This window comes from Lolium rigidum, chromosome 1 (genome assembly GCF_022539505.1).
Source record: "Lolium rigidum isolate FL_2022 chromosome 1, APGP_CSIRO_Lrig_0.1, whole genome shotgun sequence".
Taxonomy (NCBI): Eukaryota; Viridiplantae; Streptophyta; class Magnoliopsida; order Poales; family Poaceae; genus Lolium; species Lolium rigidum.
The window spans coordinates 102,084,094-102,109,088 of record NC_061508.1 but is presented as its reverse complement, the minus strand read 5'-3'; the positions used below and the strand labels follow the sequence as shown (position 1 = coordinate 102,109,088).

The 24,995-nt window shown below is 44.0% G+C and overlaps 3 protein-coding genes across 3 annotated transcripts; 2 read left to right on the top strand and 1 right to left on the bottom strand.

Annotated features, from left to right (window-relative positions):
• Positions 1–217: 217 nt before the first annotated feature.
• LOC124678759 (60S ribosomal protein L38-like) lies at positions 218–1,723 on the top strand. The gene is made up of 3 exons (XM_047214622.1): positions 218–270; positions 365–548; positions 1,492–1,723. Exons 1-3 carry the CDS (start codon positions 268–270, stop codon positions 1,512–1,514), a joined length of 210 nt encoding a protein of 69 aa, XP_047070578.1. The 5' UTR covers positions 218–267; the 3' UTR covers positions 1,515–1,723.
• A 1,190-nt stretch (positions 1,724–2,913) lies between these two features.
• LOC124678752 (IAA-amino acid hydrolase ILR1-like 1) lies at positions 2,914–6,627 on the top strand. Its single transcript, XM_047214617.1, has 5 exons — positions 2,914–3,255; positions 4,561–4,686; positions 5,034–5,348; positions 5,507–5,635; positions 6,155–6,627. The coding sequence occupies exons 1-5, from the start codon at positions 2,914–2,916 to the stop codon at positions 6,563–6,565; spliced, it is 1,323 nt and encodes a 440-aa protein (XP_047070573.1). The 3' UTR covers positions 6,566–6,627.
• Positions 6,628–23,606: 16,979 nt separating this feature from the next.
• Positions 23,607–24,696, bottom strand: LOC124703228 (probable zinc transporter protein DDB_G0282067). The gene is made up of 2 exons (XM_047235477.1): positions 24,167–24,696; positions 23,607–24,059 (listed from the first exon to the last, which is right to left on the bottom strand). The coding sequence occupies exons 1-2, from the start codon at positions 24,617–24,619 to the stop codon at positions 23,862–23,864; spliced, it is 651 nt and encodes a 216-aa protein (XP_047091433.1). The 5' UTR covers positions 24,620–24,696; the 3' UTR covers positions 23,607–23,861.
• Positions 24,697–24,995: the final 299 nt, after the last annotated feature.

Sequence of the window (24,995 nt, the reverse complement as noted above, 5' to 3'; positions counted from 1 at the left end):
CCCAGTTTCTATGCATCCAAACACAGCATTAGTGATTTCGTTCAACTTTTTACTTATTTTTTTAGATGAAAAAAGGAGAAAAAACCTCATTTTATATCACTTTGGTCCTGCTCGCCTGGCCCATCTATACCTGGGCCAGAATCGTGAGCCCAGTAGGTTGCCCGTGCATAAATGTGCGAAGCAGGGTCTTCTCCTTCTCCCTTCCTCTTCCCCGCCGCCGCCACCACCTCCTGCTCCCGCTACAGGCGACCTCCCCCATCGTCCACCATGGTGAGAACGATCCTCTCCCCACCACGATGATGTCTCCGCCCATGATGATATGGCAACTAACAAATCCGTTGTGTGCTGTGTCCGCGCGTTGCAGCCGAAGCAGATCCACGAGATCAAGGACTTCCTGCTGACGGCGCGGCGCAAGGACGCGCGGTCGGTGCGGATCAAGAGGACCAAGGACGCCGTCAAGTTCAAGGTGCGCTGCTCCAGGTACCTCTACACCCTCTGCGTCTTCGACGCCGACAAGGCCAACAAGCTCAAGCAGTCCCTCCCACCAGGTAATTATCAGACATGGTCTATCTATGTGGGAGAAACTTTGCTTGGAATGTATGTTTGTCCGCTGTGCATGCTCATGTCTGCTATTTTTCCCGTACTTTGAGTCCGCCTTGCATTTTTCAGCTATGTAGTGTGTATGCAGTTGATGTCCCAGTGAAGATAAAATTTCGGTCGAAAGATGACTGTTTTCTGGTTTTAGCTTCAAGCCATCTGGCATACACTTTTGCTGAGCTGACGATGGCTTGGGGCTAAAACCGTTGCTTAGAGTCGTCCGTGATGGCCATATTAGCTATGAGATCCGAGGGACATCAGTATGATTGTAGCAGAATCGTTACGTCTCCTTGGTTTCTCCCAGTGTATTGTTCCCTATTGAGTAGTTATGTTTGTGCTGTAATATTCATCTCAAGTAGCAGTGTCCCTTGAACAGAAATTGTAATGCCAAAGATGAATGCTCTGCTAGTTTTAGCTTCAAGCCATTTCAGTCTTTATTTCTTTTGACTTATGGCTTGTGGTTTAAACTAGTCTGCTTTTATGTTCATCCGTGATGGCCAATAGCTATGAGATCCAACCGAGGGATACCATGTGAGATAAAACAGAGGCATCTTGGCGGGTTGCATGTACCAGCTTGCCATCAGCTATATTTTCCTCTGCAGTGTGATTGCACTACCAGTGTAGTAACAATTTGTTAGGTCTAATGTTATTTTTGTTTGTTCTAGTTTGCACTGTTTTGACGAGTTGTGCAGCGATGTTATGAATACCGTTCCATTTTGTGACAAGTGGCTTGTTTTCAAATTGTTCATAGTTGGTCCTCCTCTTAATCACACATATTTTGCATCTTATCTAGTCATTAGGACGTGTACACCTTTTTTTTTTTTTCTGTTCTTTACTGCTCTAGAACTCACGCTGTTGGTAAATGTTTGCTAATCGTGATGTTCCTTTTTGCAGGTTTGAGCGTCCAGGAGGTTTAAGCATCAAGCCAGACAATGCTCCTTTCCTAGTAGCCGGACATGTTCGACCCATCTTGTTCTAGTATCTGTGATCACTCATCAGGGACCTTGTTACCTCATTAACTGAGTTTTGATATTCCAGACTGAAATGTAATGCTGGGAGTTCTGTGGTTGGATCTGTGATGATTTTGTGTCATTTGGTATATGATTTCTGTGCTTGTGATGGTGTAGCCAGTTGTTTCTTCTTGAGTTGAGGATCTGTGAAAGAAGTGCTTTTACGTGTATTACATTTCACGGTTGCTTGCTGCTTCATCTGTGCTATTTTGGTAGGCTTAGTCCTGGATATTCTGTTTTACAGGTCAACTATATAATCAAATTCGTCTGCTTGGTAGCGGTCAAGTGCCCTGCTTGAGCTTGAAATTTAATTGGCTTGAGTTTGGGTTTACAAAAGTGGGAGTCACACTTTCATCCTATTGCATCCTGCTGAACGGACCTCTGTACTCTGACTGAGGATGAGGATAACGTCTTGAAATTGGAGGTTTGAGAAGGATTAAATTGGAGGTTTTGCTACAAAGGCATTGTTATGCTTCGGTCGCTGCAGCTTGTGAGAATTGGAAGATCCCTTCGTCAAATCGTACATGCTCTGCTGCTGAAACTCTGGGTAGCAGTATGAAACTCGGATGCAGAGTTTGCTCATCATCGGCTATAGCCTATTGGTGATTGAGTACAGCTTTTGCGCTTATTGTACCCATCAAATATTTCAAGTTTCTGGATATAAGAAAAGACCCAAGTAATAATCAGTAGTCTTGCGGATATACATTTGTTTCTTTCACTATTTGGTTTCTGATTTATCTGGTGATTTGCTGGAGCTTGCACGGTCGACCTAGTCCACTAGAAGGAAGGATCCACATACATCAAGTGACAAATAAAACAAAGGTTGATGCTTGCATCCTTTTGAATTGATTTTGTATTTAGAATCTGCGCGATTGTAGTACGCATCATTGAATACATATAGAATTTGATTTTTTTGGAACTGTGAAATGAAGTTTTTTTTTCAAAAATAAAGTGCTCACTGTCACCCTAGCTGTAAAAGGCCACTTACAGAGAATGTAGGTGCTGTCTAAGCCTTGAGTTCTGCGAAATATGATAAAGTTGAAGATTTTTCTCAAGAGCACCAAGTAAGCAAATGAAATTATCTCAAATTATAAAAGGCTTTGGATGATGCATTTAAGCACGTTTTAGTGGCAACCAACTGGACACCCGCAATTCTTTACAACCAAACCACTCTCATCCAGCCAATCCAACATAGAGAATGAACCACGGCATCTCTCAGAGCAAAAGGATAGAGGAAATCGGATGAATAAGTGCACCCAAACCAAGCCCACGTCATAGAAGAGTTCAAACCACTTTATTGTTCACCATGGCCGCTGGTGCTCTGCCTCTCCCTCTGCTGTTTTCCGCCGCCCTCCTCCTCCTCGCCGCGAGCTGCGGAGCAGCGCTACATGACCCGGCGGGTCTCCTGCGGCGGGCCAAGGATGCGGAGTTCATGGACTGGATGGTGGGGGTGCGGCGGCGGATCCACGAGAACCCGGAGCTTGGCTACGAGGAGTTCGCCACCAGCGAGCTTGTGCGGCGGGAGCTCGACGCCATGGGGATTCCCTACAGGCACCCTTTCGCTGTCACTGGCATCGTCGCCACCGTCGGCACGGGCGGCCCGCCCTTCGTCGCGCTCCGGGCCGACATGGACGCGCTCGCCATGCAGGTTGCCAACTTACTCTGCTACTTTTATGCTTTGCTTTCCTGCTGCTTTATTGTTCCGACTGTGCCGGATATTTGTATCAACTATCGAGCCATCGCGTTTTAGATGTCCTGCAGCAGAAAGATAACTTCTTGGTTCGGTTGCCAATCCATTCCTGTAATTGTCTGTGATCGCAGAATTGCAGGATTTCTGGCACGCCTGTTAAGTTTAGAGAGGAATCGGTCTTGATGACGCTCTCCCCGTGCAGGTTGCTGTCTTGCTGCTACCTTGTGCTTTGCTTTCTCCTCTCCATTCTTGCTGCTGCTTTATTGTTATGCTTTGATTTCTAGCACCGCTAGTTACTTTAGAGAGGAAAACTTCTTGATGAGCTTGGCACCTGTTTCAATATTTAGGCGGAGTAAGATTGCAATCTTTTTCAGAAAAACCTGAACCAACCCTGATGTCTTGAATCACCTCTCAGTACTAATGTGCGAGAAGTCAATACGGATTTCAGAGACAATTGTATGCAAATATTGAAGTCAGGAGCACACATCTTTGAATTTGAAAGTACAAAAATGCTTATCAGGTCTGGATAGAAAAATTGTGTTATTAAATTTTTTAGTCTGGCCGGTAGATGGCTTGGGGCAGGCACTTCTTTTTATATATTTAAAAAGAGGTAGATATGCTACCTAATCCTGACTAGTTTACTAGCCTTTTGACTAGGATCATACAAAAGTTGGTTCAAGCTTATCCTGAATGGTGATGAGATAATTATGCCATGTTGTTAGTATCTAACTTGGGTAATAATTCCTCACAGTCCCATGTTTAACTATCCGGTGATTTCCGTGTTCCATATTTATTTTCTTCGCCGTTGGTATGAAACACATACTCCCTCCAATCCATAATAAGTGTCAGGGGTTCAGTTCAAATTCGAGGGAGTAGTTCTTTATTGGAGATGCAGTTCTGAGAACCTGCTTTTAGTTTTACCATGTACATTATCTTGAAGGGGGCACACATGGTATTCTAGTTACTGGCCATTTGTAGCATTTGATTGAATTATTTGTTAGTGTCAATTTAAGTGTTGCATGCTTCCTCTGTCCACACTGAAGTAAGGCTGTACTTGGCTATGATCCTTATCTATTCCAAGGTCCATGTTTCTTAAGTTACCCTGAATTACCTTCTGTCGATGTTTTTCATTCATGTTTATGGGACATGTGCATCTTTATATGCAGAGATCGTGCAACTCTCATGCTTCCTTGATGCTTGTATTGCCTTGATGCGACTGTTGAGTTGATAAATCTTCCTTTATAAAAAAAAATGTATTTTCAGGAAAGTGTAGAATGGGAACACAAGAGCAAAGTGCCTGGGAAGATGCATGGATGTGGCCATGATGCACATGTTGCTATGCTATTGGGTTCTGCTAAGATTCTACAGGAGCACCGTGATGAGTTGCAGGTTGGTTAACAATCCTCTTTGTATTGTAAATGATAGCAATTTTCTCATCTTACGATGACAAGTTGTAAGATGATTTATAATTTCTCTTTTAGCGCTTAAATAGTGTTTAGAGATTAGTTGGTCAAATAGCTTAGATCTAGTCAAAGAATTGTTTGGTCCCCACTCCCCAGTTTGGTCTCGGTTCAGTGACATACAAACTGAACCATGTGTCTGGCTATTTATCAATTAGTATGTCAAGATCTTGCAATCCTTGGCCAACAAAAAAAAAACATAAATTGTAGACATTAAGACATGGAATTTTAGTTACCTGCAACTTTTTCATCACGGATTTCTTTTTGTTTACGTAGGGTACTGTGGTCCTTCTTTTTCAACCAGCCGAGGAAGGTGGTGGTGGGGCAAAGAAGATGATTGAAGCTGGAGCTGTGGAAAACATAGAGGTCATGTTTGGGATTCATATTCTTGACACTGTGCCTATCGGTGTGCTGGCATCGAGGTCTGGTCCTGTAATGGCAGGGTGTGGATTCTTTGAGGCAGTAATAACTGGAAAGGGTGGGCATGCTGCACTTCCTCATCACACTATCGATCCAATACTGGCTGCATCCAATGTTATTGCAAGCCTTCAGCAACTTGTTTCCCGAGAAGCCGACCCCTTGGACTCACAGGTTCAATTTGATCCTGGAGATACTTAGTTTTTTATTTAATGATGGCTGCAAATCTATAAGATTTTGCATAGATGCAATGATTTTCTTCACATTACAGTCCTATAATATGGGTTATACATCTCATTCCCCTCCTCTTGTTGGCTTTGTTCATTCCACAGGTAGTAACGGTGGGAAAGTTTCAAGGTGGTGGAGCCTTCAATGTCATCCCTGATTCTGTCACAATTGGTGGTACCTTCCGAGCATTTTCGAAGGAGAGTTTTGGTCGATTGAAGCAGCGAATTGAAGAGGTATCGCATTATAATTAAATTGGGATCTTTTTTTTGTCTTTCTCTGGTCATTGAGTTCCGACTTATTGGGGTCTTGAGAACATAAAGCAAAAAACTAACTATCACCATTATAAGACAGCTCAGTCTGTGGCCACATATGTGATTATGCAGCAGTTTCTAGTTAATAATATCCTGATTTGATTATAAACATGAGCAATCGAGCTGGTGGACAGTCTGCTCCCTGATTATTATTTTATTTTTCAGAAAGCTGCACCATTTGGTATTTCTTTTATAGAAATGAAGTGTCTTTTAGTGTTTATTTTAGCATGAACGGCCATGCACTCATGCCGATAGGCTAAAAAATTGATATGGCATAATGAATCATATCCGGTTCACTTTTGAAAGAAGATTCCATAGCTAGGCCATGATCCCATGACTATTGAGTGTGCGTGTGTGGGTGTAATATCGCCGAGAAGTCAGAACCTTTGCATCTTGGGGATTATTCGATGATAAACTACAACGCTAAGTTTCTTGTCTCAGGTCATAGTGGCACAGGCATCCGTCCAGCGCTGCAGCGCCGTCGTGGACTTCCATGACAATGATATGCCTTTCGCTCCGCCAGTAATCAACAACCCGGAGCTCCATGATTTCTTCGTGAAGGTTGGCGGCGAGATGGTCGGCCCCGGCGACGTGAGAGACAAGCAGCCAATGATGGGAGCCGAGGACTTCTCCATGTTCGCCGAGGCCGTGCCCAGGACCTACTACTACTTCGTGGGAATGCTCAACGAGACCCGTGGCCCGCAGGCGCCGCACCACAACCCCTACTTCACCGTCAACGAGGAAGCTCTGCCGTATGGCGCTGCCATGCAAGCGTCGCTGGCAGCTCGTTATCTGCTCGAGCGCCAGCAGCATGTCGCCGCTGCTAAGGTGGAACCCCGCGATGAGTTGTAGAGGATGTGATACACTGTTGAATGAAACTCTGGTTCAACCTGAACTGCAATTGTTAAGCCATGTCAACCTCACTGACTCGGCGACAGACTATGTATTGCAAGGTGATCATGAAACAGTTTCTATAGCTAATAATATCCTAATTTGGTTTCTGCCTTGAACTTAGGCCACAATCGCATTGTTGTGAATTCTCATAACTTAGAGATAATTGAAAAAACCACCACAATTCATGACATTGTGACAAAGAACCACCGGTTTACAATTTTTTTTTTGCGAATAACCACCAGATTTGGATGACACCATTGCAAGGAGCACGGCCATGGACACGGCTGTGGCGTCCTGGTGTACCTGCCCGACCAAGTTCGCGGCACAATATGCGGGAGAAGTCATATGTGAGGCCTCCATCGTCCTCCCTGCCACTCTCAGGGATCCATGGCGGATTAGAGATGACATTGGCGTAGGCGTGTGTGTGGAGACCATCGGGAAGGGGAGGATCCGGCCTAGCGTACGCCATCACCGACAGGTCAACCTCATCAAGGTTTCCCTCCATGGCTCCGTTCCTGCCCAGCACGCGGCCCCCCTGCTGTGGAGGCGTTTTAGTCTACTGGCGAGGGCGACACTAGATTGGAATTGGGAGCAGGGGTAAGAAGGAAGAAGATGCTGACGTGTGCTTATACCGGGTCCCACTAGTTAGAAATGGTGTCAATGTCTGTTCACCGGTGAATCAGTGCTTCCTACAACGGTGCCATCCAAAACTTGTGGTTACTTACGAAAAATTTGAAAACCAGTGATTTTTTACAATGTCGTGAATTGTGGTGGTTTTTTTTTTAAAATTTTTCTCCATAATTTCTTACCCACATATCGCATGAAGTGAGAAAATTAGCTCACGCGTGTGACTGTCACAATCTGTTGCCACTGGTATGATTGCCAAGACGTGATCCTCGATCTTTTGTCACGGCCCGTTGTTGATGGTATGATTGCCATAACGTGAGCCTCGATTTGTGTCGAATACAACGGTTGCTTGTAGAGACTAGAGAACGACCACACCTGAAAAAGCGGAAGGAGAAAACGGATGAGAGGAGACATTTCGATTCCTTTTTTCGTTCGATGCCTTTTCGTGCTCCCTCGTATCGGTCTTTAGTCTCGCTCCAAACCTTGATCTGCCAGGTCGAGTCCATATACGCAGTCCATAACTCAAATATGGTTGTGTGTGTGTGTGTGGGGGGGGGGGGGGGGGGAGTGGGAGGGGTATATAGGGTGTTACAGTGCCGCCCTAGCAAACCATTGCTTGCCCACATGCAATGGCTTGAATTCTGCTTCCAGTGTTGACTCTGGCTAAATCTGAACTGCAATCTCTAAGTCATATCAACTTGACTAACTCGACAACGACCATTGTATGACTATCGATTGACATGCCATATGTACAACCTCTCCGGATACTTGGCTTGATGATACTCTTGTACTCCTTGCTTTAGAAAAGGCATTATCAGGAACTTCAGACTTAATACAAAAGAACCTTCTTGTGTTAGACATAAACTATCAAGTGCAACACAAAAGCTAGCAACTACAGCAACTAGAACACCTAATTGACATCATAACATAGAGATAAATATGCATTACTAGGTGCTGGAGTTGACATCGTCGTCAGCTCTTTGCAGGCTTGAAGCGGCGAGGTAGCAGATGATCCCTTTAGTGGTTCTTTGTTCCAGAATCATAAGGTTTCTAGTAATCTCATGTCGGCAACATGCTCACAAAAATACTAGGTGGTATGCGTTTTGTTAGCGGATCCGCAAGCATACGAGTCATACTTCTATCATACTTCTATATATGCTTAAGCTTAACATAAATTATTTGATCATGGATTCTATCTTTTACAACAAGATACTTACTGGTAATGTGCTTGTAAGCATCACTCCATTTGTTGTTACTCTCATAGAATACTGCGGGTTCATTATCACAGTATAATACAAGTGAACTTGAAATATTGTCGACCACTGTGAGCTTGGGAATAAAATTGTGTGGCCATATAGCCTGCCTAGTGGTCCCTTAACATGTTATATATTCTTCTTGCATTGCAGATGAAGCATTTATAGTTTGTTTGGAGTTCAACTATGATATGGTTCCTCCAGGGAGTGTGAATGCATAACTTCATGTGGATTTTTTTATATCCACACAAATAATCAATAACATACAGGTTATTAGACCTTCTGTATGTAAGCACATACTATTTCATGCCTTGCATATAATGCAAGATTTTCTAAGAACTTTTCACATGTGACTATAGGAGCAGGTGAATCTGGGAACTTATGCATATTGCATTTCTTCAATACTTGCTCAAATTATGCCTTTTGTGATAGCCCCAACAAACTTTTAGACCCATATCAATGAATCTCAATCTCAATGCCAAGGACATATCAGGCTTCATCGAGATCTTTCATATCAAAATTAGAAGACAAAAATTTATTGGCTTCACGCAACATATCATTATCGCTGCAGGCCAGTAATATGACATCCACATACATGACTAATATTGTGAACCTCCTGCCCTTAAACTTGATAGAAATGCAGTTGCCCACAACATTCTCTATAACACCAAAAGTGTTGATATTCTTGTCGAATTTGAGCTACCAGTGTCTTGAGCTTGCTTTCAAGCGTTGGCTTGTCGCCACGCAGTTTCCCTTGCTGCCGAGGAAGGTTTTGACAATATTTTGGTGGTCTTCGATTGCCTCTCTTTGGTCCAGCGTTTGCAGTCGACAGAGCTGGATCATAGCATGGTGGGCATGGTGATCCAGAACATCAAACACATTTTCTCCAGTTTCATCGACGTCTCCTTCAAGCATGCTATTTGACATTGTAATGAAGCGGCACATGTTTTAGCACGCTCTGTGGAGCTTTTCGTTTCTTCTATTTTTAGAAACTTTGCCCCGGATTGCATCCAGAAGAGTTTATGTAATAATTTAATTTGATCAATAAAGTGTCGTTTTCTTTCTCAAAAAAAAAATCCATAGAAGGATTTCTTCATACTGCATGCCAAATGTAACTTTCCTTCCACAATAAAAACTTTAATTTGGCTGAGTTATTTAAACATCATCATTAAGATCACCATTTAGAAATGTCATCTTACGTTTCATTTGATGCAATTCTAGGTCGAAATGAGATACTAGAGCCATAACGATCCTAAAAGAATCTTTAGATGACGCAGAAGAGATGGTCGCATTGTAATCGATTTCTTCTCTCTGTGTGAAACCTTTTTCCACGAGTCTAGCTTTGAACCTTCGACATTATATTAGGATTCATATTTAGACCCATTTGCAGCCTACTCTCTTGCCACCATGATGAATTTCTACTAACTCACAAACATCATTTGACTCATAGATTTTGACTTGCCTTCCATGTAAACCTGCCATTTGGACGAATTCATACTTTTAATGGTTTCTTTATATGAGGGTGGATCCTCTCATAGACTAAGGTGGTGGAGGGGTATCATTACTATGAGGATCATCTGCAGGGGTTATCATTAGTTTCAGGATCACCATTAAGTTGATGATCTAAATTGCGGGATTCAGGCTCAACATAAGATGTAATTTTCCTTCTTATTGGTAGAGAGATATCTTGGATTGTTGAGGATGGAGCACACACCTGATTTTTGTCAATATCGACCTTCCTTATTTTCGCGAGTTCATAATCCTCAAAAACATATACCGCTTGTCGGGTCTCCGCATACTTGGTGGAGTGACTTGGACAATAGAAGCGGTATCTCTTTACCCTGCGAAGGTATCCAAAAAATGAACAACTAACAATTTTTGGATCAAACTTATGAAGTGTGGATTGAAAACTGTAACTTCAGCAAGATAGCCCCACACAATCCAACCTTGGTTTCGTTCCGGTCCACATATCGCATGATGTGTTCGATACTCACTTAGAGCATCTCCACTCGTCCCCCCGAACAGGCCCCCGAGCGACGTTTTTCCCATCAGGACGGCGAAATTCGGCCCAGTCGCGCCCCCGGTTCCTCGTTTTCGTCCGGATTTGGCCCTTCATCCATCCGGCGAGCCCACGCCATCCCCGGCCCCCCCCGGGGACCTATCGGGGACTCCGGACGAGTGAAAAGCAGGGAAGGGCCCGATCTGTCGGTGACGCGACGCACGAACCCCACCGCCACGTCGCTCAAAATCTCCCCCACCCCTCGTATCTCTCTCGCCGCCGGCACCACCCCGCCGGCTTGTTGCCCAGATTCCGCCGCCCCTCCTTCCCCACCTGCCTATATTCCGCCGTCTTTGGATGACGGCCTATCTGGCTGCTCTTCCGCCGGCCTGTTTTCCGACTTTGGCCTGCTCCTCGTCGCTCGCGGCTCGGGTTGCCTCGACCACGCCCGTCAGGTGTTCGTCCATTTGCCTCGCCGGCCATGGACTCGGACAAAGAGGAGGAGCAGATGTTCGTCGAGCTTATGCAAGAAGAGATGGCAGCAGCCGCCCAAGACGACGAGCACATGATGATCCTCGGTTGCTTGGCAAGCATGTACGCCGGATTGGCTATTGGTCGACGTGGTGGGTCGGCACCAGGTCGCCGGAAGTGCAAGCCGAGACAGCGAATGGTGGGCTACTGCATGTTGTACGCCGACTACTTCGCCGACAATCCATTGCACGGTGAGAGTGTTTTCCGGCGTCGTTTTAGGATGAGCAGAAAGCTATTTCTGCAAATTGTGTACGCCATCTGAGACTTTGATCCCTACTTCAGATGCAAGGCGGATTGCACTAGTTTGATTGGATTTTCGTCACTGCAGAAGTGCACAGTGGCTATGAGGATGCTGGCGTATGGAGCTCCCGGTGATGGTGCAGATGACTATCTTCGGATGGCGGAGTCCACCGTCCTTGATTGTTTCTACCGGTTCTGCAGGGCCGTCATAGCAGGTGTTCGGGGACTATTACTTGAGATCACCCACTGTCGAAGACACTCAGAGGATCCTTGCAACAAATGAAGCTAGGGGTTTTCCAGGGATGCTTGGAAGCATTGACTGCATGCATTGGCAATGGAAGAACTGTCCGTTTGCGTGGCAAGGAATGTACAAGGGTCACAAAAAAGGCTGCACTGTGATACTTGAAGCAGTGGCTACCCATGGTCTCTGGATTTGGCACTCTTTCTTTGGTATGCCTGGATCCAACAATGACATCAACGTCCTAAACTGCTCCCCGGTCTTTTCCAAGCTTGTTGAGGGTCATGCTCCCCGGTGGACTATGTGATCAATGGTCGGCACTACAACAAAGGATACTACCTTGCGGACGGTATCTATCCAAAGTGGGCAACATTTGTGAAGACTATCTCGAACCCTAGCACCCCCAAACTTTGCGAGTTTGTCAAGAAAAAAGAAGCTTGCCGAAAAGACGTCGAGCGTGCATTTGGTGTCCTCCAGCAGAGATTTGATGTCGTGCGGTTTCCCGCTATGACTTGGTCCAAAGATCAGATGTGGGAGGTGATGAACTGCTGTGTGTGCCTACACAATATGATTATTGAAAATGAGCGAAAGCATCCGGTTCCTCTGGCTGAGCAAGAAGCACCATATGAGAGAGAGGGTCCTCTTGCACAGCCTAATCACCAGGTGCCTCCATCATGGGCCGCCTTCATTGCTATGCGCCAGGAGATTCGAGACTCTACAATGCATCAGCTGCTGCAAGATGATCTGGTGGAGCACATATGGAGGCTCCGAGGCAACGCCAACGCCGACGCCAACTAGTTTGTCTTAATTTGTTTGAAAAATTGTGAAATTGTGTGCTTCATTTGTTTCAGCACTTGTTAAACATTGTACTGATTATCGCCGAATTTGTTTCAGCAATTTTCGTACTCTTGGTCGCCGAACTTGTTAAATTTTATGTTAAATTTGTTTGAAATATGTCAAATGGTCGAGGTTGGGGGTTTCCTGCCGGGGGGACGGCTGGAACTTCGACGCTCCCCACGCCAAATCTTCCTCCAATCCGGACGAAAATTTCGCCGGATTTGGGCGTGGGGAGCACCAACGAGTGGGGATGCTCTTAGCAGGAGCAAGATTTAAAACATGTGCATTCATCTTTAATTCCTCCATCTATAGGATTTTTTTTAGCAACCACGAAACCCGGATCATTAGTTCATTACACGTTCTTGGACAATAATAATAAAAATCCTCCTGCTAGTAATGGCGAGCTAGCTGCAACAAATCAATTGAATTTTCGCAAAAAAAAAAAAAAAAAAAAAAACAAATCGATTGAAACACACAAACACTTGCATCCAATGGCCACCACAAGAATAATTCGCCGTACCGGATCTCCCGCAAGCACAAAGTAATCATCCTGATCGATTCAGTAATGTTCGTCGATCCAAGAGGAGTCCGCGAGAACATTATCTCGGCCCATCTTCCACACCACGTCGCCCTCGTCCACCACAAGGAGATCAGGCAGCTGAGGAGGCTCGCCGTCGTCGGTGTTGCCCTGTCGCTCCACGGGCATGGCGCACATCTCCTTCTCGTGTATCTTCACTTTGTGATCATCCTCAGGCGGCGATGCTTCGGCGTCGTGCGTTTGCTCCTGGCCGACACCACCAGCGCCCGACTGCAGCAGCAACGCCTCAACAATGGCGTCAAAGTAGGTCGCCGGAACTACCACCCGGACAGGGGGAGCCGTCATGGGCGCGCTGTCGTGCTCCCCATCATCGTCCCGGCCTCTCTTCTTCTTAGCATTCTTCTTCTTCTCCTTCTCCTCGTGATCGCGTGGGGTGGGGTACACCCTGTAGAGCGCCGGCAGAACTCTCTTGCCGCCGGCGAGGGCGACGCCGTCCTCCGGGATAGCCACGCTGGTGTACTCCTCCATGAGCCACTGCGACTTCTCCTTCTTGACGTAGAACCCGAAGCTGCGCTTGTGACCGAGGATCCGGCGGGTCTCCGCGCACTCCACCGCCTCAGTTTTCTGCTCCAGCTTCCAGCAGCCTCCCGTGAGGACGCCGCGTTCGGCGCGCGGGGCGGCGCTGCTGCGGCGCGTCGGCTGCAGCTTGCAGTGGCAGAGGAACCACCAGCTGGGTTCGTCGTTGCGGGTGCTGGCCGGGAGGTACTCGCCCGCCAGCACGGCGGGGTGTTTAGCGTACACGTCGGCCTCATTGACCCACCCGGCCGCGTCTGGCATGGCGACCCCGGCGATCCACCGGTTGAGGTAGGTGAGCAGGCTCTCTGGCTTCGTCGGGCTGAAGTAGATGCCCGGAGGAAGCTTCTGCGCTGGGGCAAGGTCCTGTAGAGCTAGAGCCATCTCCTTCACACAGGTGGTGCTCTCTGGCGGCGACGGCGACCGCGACGGCTGGTTTTCTTCCTTTATGGGCATCGTCGCGGTCATCGCGTCGAGTAGAGCAGGCTCGAAATCGTCTTGGGGAAGGAGCACGGTGAGCGTGCCTATATGGGCACCAGTCGCTGACCCTAGTCGAAGTCGGAGTCGGCGGTGTCCAGTCCGAGTAGGTCCCTGCAAGTGCCACCCCTTAGAGCCACGGTTTCTCCTTTCCTTGTTTTTTTTTTGGCAAGTTCTACTTTCCTTGTGTTTTTTTTTCTGGGTACAAGTTCTCCTTTCCTTGTTTTTTTTTTGGTAAGTTCTCTTTTCCTTGTTTGCTTTTCAAGTTTCCTTGTACCAGTTCGCCCCAGTTTTCAACTTATTGTATAAATTTGCACCTAAGACACAAGTTGTTGTATGCCAATAGCTCTTTGTTTGGCATCTCTTTCGACCGTTTTATACTATCTAAAGGTATAATTGATGCCCTTCATAGGGGGCCTTACAGCGATTTCAGCTTCTGGATCGTCGGATCTTGTCAGCAGCTCTCAGGCAGTGGATCTCATCCGTTCATTCTTGGCAGCAGCGCGTTTCCTGGTTGGCTGCGTGGGCGCCCTAACTAGAGAAAGCCATGCAATAGTGCTGGTCTACCCGCCTGCGGCTACACGTGGGTCTGAAGTTTGGCTGGGTCCGCTCGTCATTCACTGGGTGTTTTTCATTTGGTTGCACATCGTTTTAGACCGTGGAAAATATCTTCTCCCCACGATCCCCCAATCCCCAATCCCCTAACGCAGTGGACCAAGACCAATCCCCACCCTCATGTGCTGCTCCTCTCCTCTAATCCCCTCCAGCTGCTCCTCCCCAATCCCCTACCGTCACTCCATCTCCGGCGAGCAGTGGTGGCCGCCGGTTGGAACAACATCGGCAGCAGGGACATTCACGGGCAGAGCACGGCGAGAGGAGGCGGGCCAGAGCACGGCCGACCAACAACGGGGATCAAGGATCCGACAACGGCGAAGCACAGGTGGGTTGGCGGCCTGCCCCAGATCTTCATTGAAAACCTGCAGGTTTCTCCCCACTCTATCCCTTTTTCTCTCTCTGTGTGAAATATACATGGACTCATCTATGCTAGATCCATTATCCTGTTGCAAGACATGAACTGGCCAGGTTTTTAACTATGGATGCATCCAGATCTGAAGGAATGCGTTGTTTTTTTTCTTGTGCTCTATTGATATAAATGAGCACTTCTAATGATTTTCCTCCTCCTCTCTCTCACGCTCTCGATTTAATCCAAGAAAATTATGTTTATGTAGATTCTACTTACCTATGTATAGAAGGTGTATAGAAGGTGTTTGACAGAATTCCAAGCAGGTCGTTCTCATATTTTGTCATGGCCGGAGCGAGTCAACGGGGCTGGACCAGAAGCAGATAAGCAACTGGTCCACCAACCATAGTAAGCGGCACTGGAAGCCTGCGGCGAAGGACATTTCGTACTCGATGGACATGACAATGGGTGGCACGGAGGGTGAGCAGCGAGAGGAACTGCTGCGTAGGCCGCTTTGCATTGGGAGGGCGTGGCTGCCGCTGGATCCATCGTCATCGTCAGTATAGGTATTGCCTCAATCTTGTCTTGCATATTGTGTAGAAAATGGTTAATATAGTTCTTGAAAATAAAGATGACCCATGACTCGCATGAACTATCTCTACAATATGTATTTTTTATTTCTGTACTATATCATGTTACTGGTGTGTGCTAAAGAGCACAACAAAATTCTTACTGGAAGGAAGCGACATGGTAGCCTCCAGTTGATCATATATGTCAGTTGCATGCATTCTTTCAACTCAAGTATACATCTCTAAGCTACTGAATCATGTATTGTATGGAACACTTTACACTCGGGATTGGCTCTGTTGTTGACTTTATAAATCCCCAAGTTGCTACTTCCGATGAACTGATAACTTTTACCTTTTGTATGCAAGGATTATTATTTGCTTCAGAATTTAGATGGCCAATACTTACTCCACATTGAGGTAAGGAATTTTTTTCATGTTTTTTCTATGTGTATCAAGCTAATTTCATGAGTTCTTGCATCTATATATGCAGCTAATGGTTTCTCATTCTCGATGTCAGTTCGATTGTTCCTAGATAAACTTTCAGTGTAGCTTAGTTCAAATGGAATGCAGTTCTCTGTTAACAGGGTGCCTTTGTTGAATGGATGCATGGGTAAAACAATTTAGCCTTTATTTCGATTTATTTTTTTATCATTATCCTATTTATTGCAAATTAGTTTGTAGGTGGCATAAAGTCCACTATCTAAAATAAATCCAGCCAGCAAGCAACTAGAGTTGTGGCACTTTTTTTCTTTGAAGTTTACAGCATTCGACTGTACTATTTTTCTCCATGTTTGTAATTTCAGATTACAAGCTACCGTGTGTTGATGTATTTGCAAGCTATGAAGGTGTGCCGATCAATCTCTTGGCGGTTTTATTCTAGCTTACTTCCATGATCACTTTTATAGTGTCTAATTTCCTTTTTTTCTTGCTTTACTGATCTTCTTGTAGATTTGCAACCGGAACCTTTGGTTGATTTTAAGACTTGGATACGGTGTCTTACACACAAGAGTTGGTTGATCATACCTATCATTAATCTAGCTCTAATTAGTGATTACCTTATTGGAAGGATCCATGCATTCTGACGTCATAGAGGTGAATATATCTGAACTTTTTTGGACGCATCTTTCAGTCTTTTTGTTGATGCATGTTTCAGCCTTCATGTGCAGCTGAATTAAACATGATGTCATAAGATGCCTCATATATCTTTACATGTATTTAAGAAATTTTTTTTTAGCTTCCAATCTTTCTTGGCCCTAGGCTACAGACATTTGTTTCTTGTTGCAACTAAATTTAAGAAGTTTATAAAAAATTAATTCAGATGTATGGATCTACGATGCAACTAATTGGGATTTTGTTCAGTTCCCATAAATACTTTGGGTATTTTATTTTTGAGTTTGTTATTGGTGCAAGTTTTGGTGATATTTTGATTTATGCATAGCCATACTAATTTGGGCGCCACCATGTTGCACCTTTGTTTTGGTGTTCTTTTGGTTTGTGCACAGCAATAATTTTCTTAGCTGCTTGCAAGGGTAATCTGGTTGTTTTAAATTTCTGTCTTGGTATTGCAAGATGAGCATGTGATAGGTTCCATTGATTTTCAGCTCATGAATGAAACATTTTCTAGGATAGTGATGTGTCATTTAATTCTCAGGCTGGAGTTATTTAGATTCAGTACCAATTATTCTTGAATCTGCGAGGCACATGTAGCATTCATGGTGCAGAGGAATTACATGGATATTAAAGATCTTCTGTAAAATAATATGAGGTAAACATGGTTTAGGTGAATCACGCGGAGATATTTTCTTTAAATGACATAATACAGCAACATTAATTTTTTTTGTCTCTGCATTAGTTTTCAGTCGCTTGCAATGTTGTTTCATTTGCATAGGGCTGATGGTTATGATAGTTATTCAGTAATGCAGGCTCCATTCTCGAAAAAAAAAAGTTATGCAGGCTCTGTCATTAGTTTATTTACATATCTTGCTTCTTTGCAGTGAGTCGTGGCACTTCACACTACTGTGTGAGTATTTGAATTGATTTTGTTCACCTCCCAATCGTTTAATCTACAGAACTGGGGCATCCTAGGTTCCTGCCATTTTCTTTTACCTGCACCATATCCCTCTGCATTGCTTTCTTTGTTCTGTACAATCTACAAATATTGATATAAAATTTCTTTTTTGTATATATATATTCTTAATTAGTTTTGGGCATCATGTATTTTCATTCTTAAATATGGCAGCTGGACTAAAAAGTTTTTCCATGTATAAAGCTGAGTACCATAACAGCCTGATGCATATCCTATATTTTGTTTTCAGAATAAAAAAATGTCTGCCTGATTTTTCATTTACAGAAGTATTTCATGTACAAGAGGAACTTATAGTGTTTACTCACGTATGCCAAGTACAAAATTCAGATCATTTTCTGGTGTTGAGAGTATAACATTTCCTTTATTCTCAAACATTTTCCTTTCTCTGGTCTCCCTAATACTGCTCTGATTAAAGCATTCATTTGTTTTGTTACAGCCTAATGGAGACTGTCGAGATGGAACTATTGAGCTTGAGACTGTCACTGTCGAGATCCTGTCCAGTCTATTCCTTTCTTTTGCAGCGTTCAACTGTAATGACCTCCGGCTAGCAGGATAAAGAAAAACTAACAAGCATTAGAGCCAGGTGACCACAATTTCCGCTGGAACAGTTTTGGCTTACAGTACGCCATTTTCATTTTGGAGGCGTTCTGATTTTTTTTATTACAATTTGTTAAGCTGGAAGAAGTGTGCTTACGCTACTGGTCTCATTCCATTTTGATTTTATATTCCTTTCCCGTAGGATGGCGGGGAAAGAACTATAATGGAAGCACTGAACATGGCCGCACTGAAGTTACTGAATATTAATGTTCTAATTGCAACAATCAGGTGCTTTTCTTCCCCTTTTTAAAATTCAGGAAATATATGCAATATGGATATGCTTTATCAGCTCTGCAAATTATGGAACGGTTAATTCCCGGCATGAGGAGCAATATACGAAACTGTTAGCTCTTTGATTCCTTTATTAGTAACATGAAATAAGACGAGATACGCAATGGCACTTGATTACAGAAGTGAACATTGTTCAACGCGATGATGATTGCTGCATGCCTCTTTAGTTACGATATATTCCACAATGGAAAACTGAAGACATAAGAAGAAAGTGATGTGAATAGTAGCATAGGTCTCTTTGATTTTTCATTTGTTATATCATTGCTTAGGTTATTTCCCAAGTACGAATCCAAGCTTAAACTATTTGTTTTATATAGAGTAAGGACAAAGAATAGCAGCTTCTGAAACTGCCGCAACAAGCTACATGAGTTGATGATTACTTTACGCATGATTTTACAGTACTAAACTATTTTTGGAATACAACTATATAAGAGTGTGATGATTCTTTTATTTATTTACAATCTGGCAGAGGTCTGCAGTTGGTCGATTTAGGGATGGTGAAAAATAACTTGGATGATGTTTGTGCCAGCTTGTCCCACAAGATCCTGAAATGCAGTTATGTTTCATTTTGTGTTGTAGGAGCTTTAGGACTAGGGTTAAGCAATTTTGATTATGTTTCGGCCACTTCTGCCTTCCCCATATCTTCTCCAGCTTTTAGTGACGCTTTTTAGTTTCATGCATGCTAAGAACATCGGTGTATACCATATCGTATCCTATAGTATTGTTGGACAGTGATAGGTAGTTATTAGGCCAGCTACAGATATGATGCAACTATGTTTTTCTTGTGATAGACTGATAGGTACATGATTGCTTTCGAGTGGTAGATACAAGCTATTATAAAATATGCTAGGTATTCATGGTCATTACTAAGGCTGCCAAACCCAGTAAGATTTGTTCGTACCTTCATATTCACGATTCTGCTGCTACATTTACTTCTTTTCGCCGTTTTCCGATATATTTCCAGATGCATCTTCTCAGACTTTGATGTAGTCAATCTCAATATTAACATACATAAATTTTTTGTAAGTGAAATATTTTGTTTTCTGATATGACTGGTTTGCATCTACTCCCTTCTGTCTTTTGATGTTACATATTGTTAATTATTTTTTCTATTTGGTCACCTCTCTCAACTATCATTGAGATTATTTAGGACTGCTATACTTCCGTGCAGGGCAACCTTATGAATCAAGCAGTATGGCGGCGATGTAAATATACTTTTACGGATGCGGGAGGGAGAAGGTATTCTCTCCATACCTGATCATTTATTTCTTCGTAAGCTCATTCTTTTGGTGATTCTAATTAGTTAAGCGTGTTGGTATCCACTATTTTACATTTTGGGACAGTTGTGCTAACCAAACCACAATCAGCTAGCTGCTTTGTGCGTGGTGTTAAATATTGAAACCTCTACACCCTTTTAAATTTTTGGATGGTTGGGCTAGCAAACCCACATTCAGATGGCTGCTTTTTGTCTGGTTAAATACTGAAATCACTGCATAAATATCACGACTAGCTACTATATTTTATTTGTTGCATACTAGAAAATCAGTTTTTATATTGAATATGCTTCTGAAATTTCTCCAAAATTTTCTATCGAGATTTTGAGTTTTGAAATGATGTTGTGAAGTATAGTTTGATGAAAGTAAATTACCTGGGTGGTATTACAGTGAGTAAAGTGAAGGTGGATGAGAGGATTTGGTGTGCCTCTGCCCTGCTGGCTGGGTCACTGGCTCACGGCCTGCTCGAGGCTGCTGGTGCAAGTATTGCAAAGATTTATGTGCTGCTTGAGCCTGCCATGTGCGTTGACATTTCTTCGGGGCTATATGACCTGCTTTATTTTCATTCTGTATGCAGATTTGGCTACAATTCTGGATGGTCTCAGCAATACTTAATCCATGTTGACGTGATATTTGTCCATTGTTTCCTGGCTATATCATATCAAGAAAAAATAAGAGTATAAATGTGTTAATACTTACTACGTATTAAGGTAGTTAGTTAGATAAAGTTGTTTGCTTGGATCGCTCTAGGATTGTGATTTGGTCATCTTTATATGAATGAAAGATTAGTTCTTCGAATCATGAGCCGGGTGTGATGTGTGCAATCTCGCGATGAGGCGAAAAACATGTCTACACTGAAATACAGTAGGATCTTTAGTGAGTCAAAACAATTTTTCCTATATACTAGCTCCGAAATATTCTGTTTAATATTATCTGGTAGTGCCATCACTCGAAATCACTTGCATCCGTTTCTTCTCAGGTGTAGGGAAAGTGGTGCCCTGCTCCTAGGTTTTGGATGGCCGACGCCTGAACCGGTGGTTGGCTGGTTGAGGTTGGTTCCAGACAAATTTTCTCCATCCCATTTCCCGATCCAAGGTTGTGCTGTTCTTGATCCCCTTTTAGTCTGTTTCTGATGTGTGCTTCTGACTGTTCTTTGTACAGGTTCATGCGGAACCACTGTGTTTGTGGTTTTCTGGACGGGTTTGCTCTTTTACTCTGAATCATGGATGCTTTGGTTTGGATGTTTATGTAGTTACTAATCTCTATATTTTTTTGGCTTTGTAGTTCAGTGTACTGATTTTCTCTTCCATTTTGTCGGTTCTTTTGGTTGCATGTAACAGATTTATGTGCTTAGTAGGTTTGTTAATTCTGGAGCTTTTGTAATTCGCAAAAGAAAAAATCACAGTTATACAAAATTTATATTGGTAAGAGCTCCACGGGATCGTGCGCCAAGGCGCACATTTAAATCTAGTACAAGGAATGAAGGAAATGCACACGCGTGGAATTTTCATGAACGGAAGGTTTGGTACCCCACACCAGTCTTTACAGCCCGTGGTATAACCTCGCGAGTATATTTTTTTTATAAACAATTTGAACAAAATTGGAGAAGAATGAAATAGAAGAAGCATAAATATTCCAACAAGATCTTAATAAACATATTTCAAACCCATGGAATGATTCAAACTCAATTTTTCTACATCATATTTTAGAAGGCCCTAATTTTCAACATCATTTGTAGAATATTTTAGATTTTTTAACCTAAAAGGTGTAGGTGTTTTTTTGTACTTTCGTACTCGCCCCGTTCAAAAATTCGAGGGGTAATTTTTCCTTAGGACAACAATTACTCTAGTGATATATATTTTTGTGACTAAAATTGATATATCATTATATTTGCGGTCCAAAGAACTTACTTAGTTCTTTAATTTAGACCGCATAATAGGACATGGTGTTTTTGCATTCAGGTGCATATGCACCCATTTGTTTGAAATGCATTTTAACATATTTTAAAATATCAAAAAATACAAGTAAAAATGTCTCGTGTATATCTTGACATGTTACATGCTCACAAAGTTGTTTCAGCAAAAACCGATATGTTTTGTGCCATGTGTAAAATTGCCGGTTTCATGTGAAACTTTACGTGCACACATAGAACATGTCCCTCTAAATGCCAAAAGAAATTCCTAATTTTTTTTAATTTTTGAAATATATTTTATACATATCAGATGCATATGCACCCGGGATCAGTTTTGGTTTTCCGCGCGTAATAGTTGGTCAAAGAATTTTCCTAAGTAACAAAATATGCCCTCTAATTTGGATTGACTCGGAGGATGAATGTACATGATTTTTAAAGATAACTTACCAGTACCTCAGTTTATGTTTCTTTTGTTTTTTCTCTCTTGTAATTCCCATTTTTCTTCAAATTATTTTCCTTTAGAAAAAGAATACTACTTTTTTCTTGTATTCCATGTGTCGGTCAATGTTTTGGTGACTAGGCTACCACATCCGCTAAACCAGTACCAATGTTAGAACATCCTCGATGAGGCAAATGACCAAATAAATATGGTATTGACATTTGAGAGTACAACAATTTTGTTCTGATATTGAAGTTGAGGGACGAAACTTGGACTACTCCATCCATACCGGTTTACAAGGCAATTACGCACTTCAAGTGACAAGTTTGACTACAAATTTAATCAACAAAATATGAGATATGTGCCCGAAAAATTATACCATTGAATTCATATTCCATAAATATTTCCAATAATATAAATTTTGTTATATATATCTTATATTTTGTTAACAAAATTATTAGTCATACTCGTTTCTCGAAGTGCGTAATTACCCTGCCGGTATGGAGGGACTATTGGCAATAGTCAAGAAGATCAATAATTTAAGACCCCTTTCTCCGACCCTCTGCAGATCAGGGAGGTTCCCCCCCCCCCACTCTCTTTTCTGGCGGTCGCCGATGTTGAGATGGGTGAGGGACCCCTCCATGTATATTAGTAGGTAGCTTTAAGGCCTTGGTCTCCATGTTTTATTTTTTATTTTTTTTGCCCAATAGCGTTTCAGCGCGTTGCAGGGAGGAAGGTGCCGGCTTCCTTTTGGGCCAGATCCGATGCTCGCCGATGGTTCCTCTCGTCTGTGTGGTGCTCTCTAGGTTGGAGTTGGGCGCGACGATGAGTGGAGTTACTTGCTACTCCGACAATATATAAGGCCTCTGTTGGCGACGACTCGAGCCTGCTCGCCAGTAAGGTGATGCCTCGTTCTCTTTGTCAACATGGTGACGACGTGAGGGTGACGTGCTCCAAGCTTGCTACAGGCAATCTTGGGGGGTTGCGGGAAAAATCACGGCTGCAAATTGGAGATCAATACATGGCGGACATTGGATAGCCACCATGATTTCTGGCCGAGGAGGTATCCTCTCCAGATGCCTTCGCTGGCATCAATTCAACCTCTATCACCGTGCCAATGTCTTATGTGGAGGTTCCTACAGGGATTCTCGCTAGCTATACATGATTTCCTTGCCCCAAAGTGGTATAGTCCCCGGTGGGGACGGGAGCAGCCCGGCGGTGGTGGAGTCCAAATCCCAGTGGTGGAGAAGAAAGACCTGATTGATATTCTTATCTTCTTTTTAAGGCATTTTGTGCTAATTTTGAGGGATGTGTTGTACTGTATTTTTTTTTTCTTTCAGGGTCCCGTACTCAGATTTTTACTCCACCGACGATATGTTGGTAATGCAGCACTAGCCCTTTCTAGGGCAAGGAGTAGTAATATAATTTTTCATGTGTGTTATACTGCTGATTGGTAAGTGACTTGAAACGACAATATATTAAGTGTAGATCAATCCCGATATATACGGAGTAATATGTTAGTACTCCGTATTAGTTTCAAAGATCACGAAATCCATGCACACACGTAGTATAAATATACGCGACCGTACTATCCCAGACGCACATGTACAGAGTACACAGCAGTACGCACGTGATCAGTGGCACGCACGCATGCAGCTAGCTTATTGCAAGTAAGCCGAAATTAGGAAACACATGCCGGCATGACGCTCTATCTTATTGGAGTCTATACGTACTACTACATAGTAGCTGCTCATGCCTCCATGCTCTTCGCCGGCCGATACGATCGATCGACGACGTTGGTTGCATGATTGCTTAGTTGCAGTAGTGGTTCTGAACGGGCATCCTGTACTCCTGGCGGTGCGCCCCGCCGCCGTAGCTGGCCTGCTTCTGCTCGCGGTGCTCGTGGAACGCGTAACCGCCGGCGCCCAGCGCCGCCGCCCCAGCCAGACCGGCCTCGATCTTATGCTTCTGCGCGTGCGCGGGGTCCTTCTTCACCTCGTAACCCTCGTACTGCAAATGAATCATCGAACATATGTATCAGAATCAGATCAGGTAATAACATCGACGGATAATGGATAGGGGATATTGATCGTGCTGCTGCGAGCTTAATATCTTACCAGCGCGAAGGCGCCTGTGGCGAGGGCGCCGACCTCGCCCATGCGCTCCCGGTTCTTGTGCGTCTTCTCCTCCTTCTTGTAGTACCCCTGCTGCCCCTGCTCTCCGTAGCACTGCTCCTCGGTGGTGTTGGAGTACATGGTCTGACCGCCGCCGTGGCCATGGCCGTGGCCGTGCCTGCCTCCTTCGAAGCACTCGACGTCGGTGGTGTTGGTGTACATGTTCATCCCGCCACGGCCGTTCCTGCCGGCGTCGTAGCACTCGTCGGTGGTGGTGTTGGAGTACATGTTGGTCATGCCGTGGCCGTGGCCATGACCGTGGTCGTGGCCGTGGCCGTGCTTGGGGGCTTCGTAGCACTCCTCGCTGGTGTTGGAGTACATGGTCCGGCCGCCGTCGTAGCACCCGTCGTTGTTGGAGTAGGACATGGTCCTGCCGCCGTTGTAGTAGGCGGCCATTCTAGCAGATGGTGATGCTTGCTAGATAGTGTGGTCGATGCAGGGATGCCTTGATGCTTGCTTGCTGGAAATGTGCTGAGGAAGAGGTGGTATTTATAGCGTGGTGAGTGGCAGTGACAGGAGACAATGAACGGCAGGGATTGCTGTACAGTGAAGATTCTACGGTGACCGTCTCCATTATTGGAGCATTATTAACTTGTGGCTATATTTACGAGCATCCGGAGAAAACTTATCCTGCTTGCTCTGTCAGATTTCATAGTTTCACACCAAAGATTTTCAGCAGCATGCATCTGTATAATTTCTCACTTCCGACAGGTAGCCTGCTATGCAAAATTGTCAAGATTCTTGTGGCCACGTTGTTTTCACTCTTTGCGGA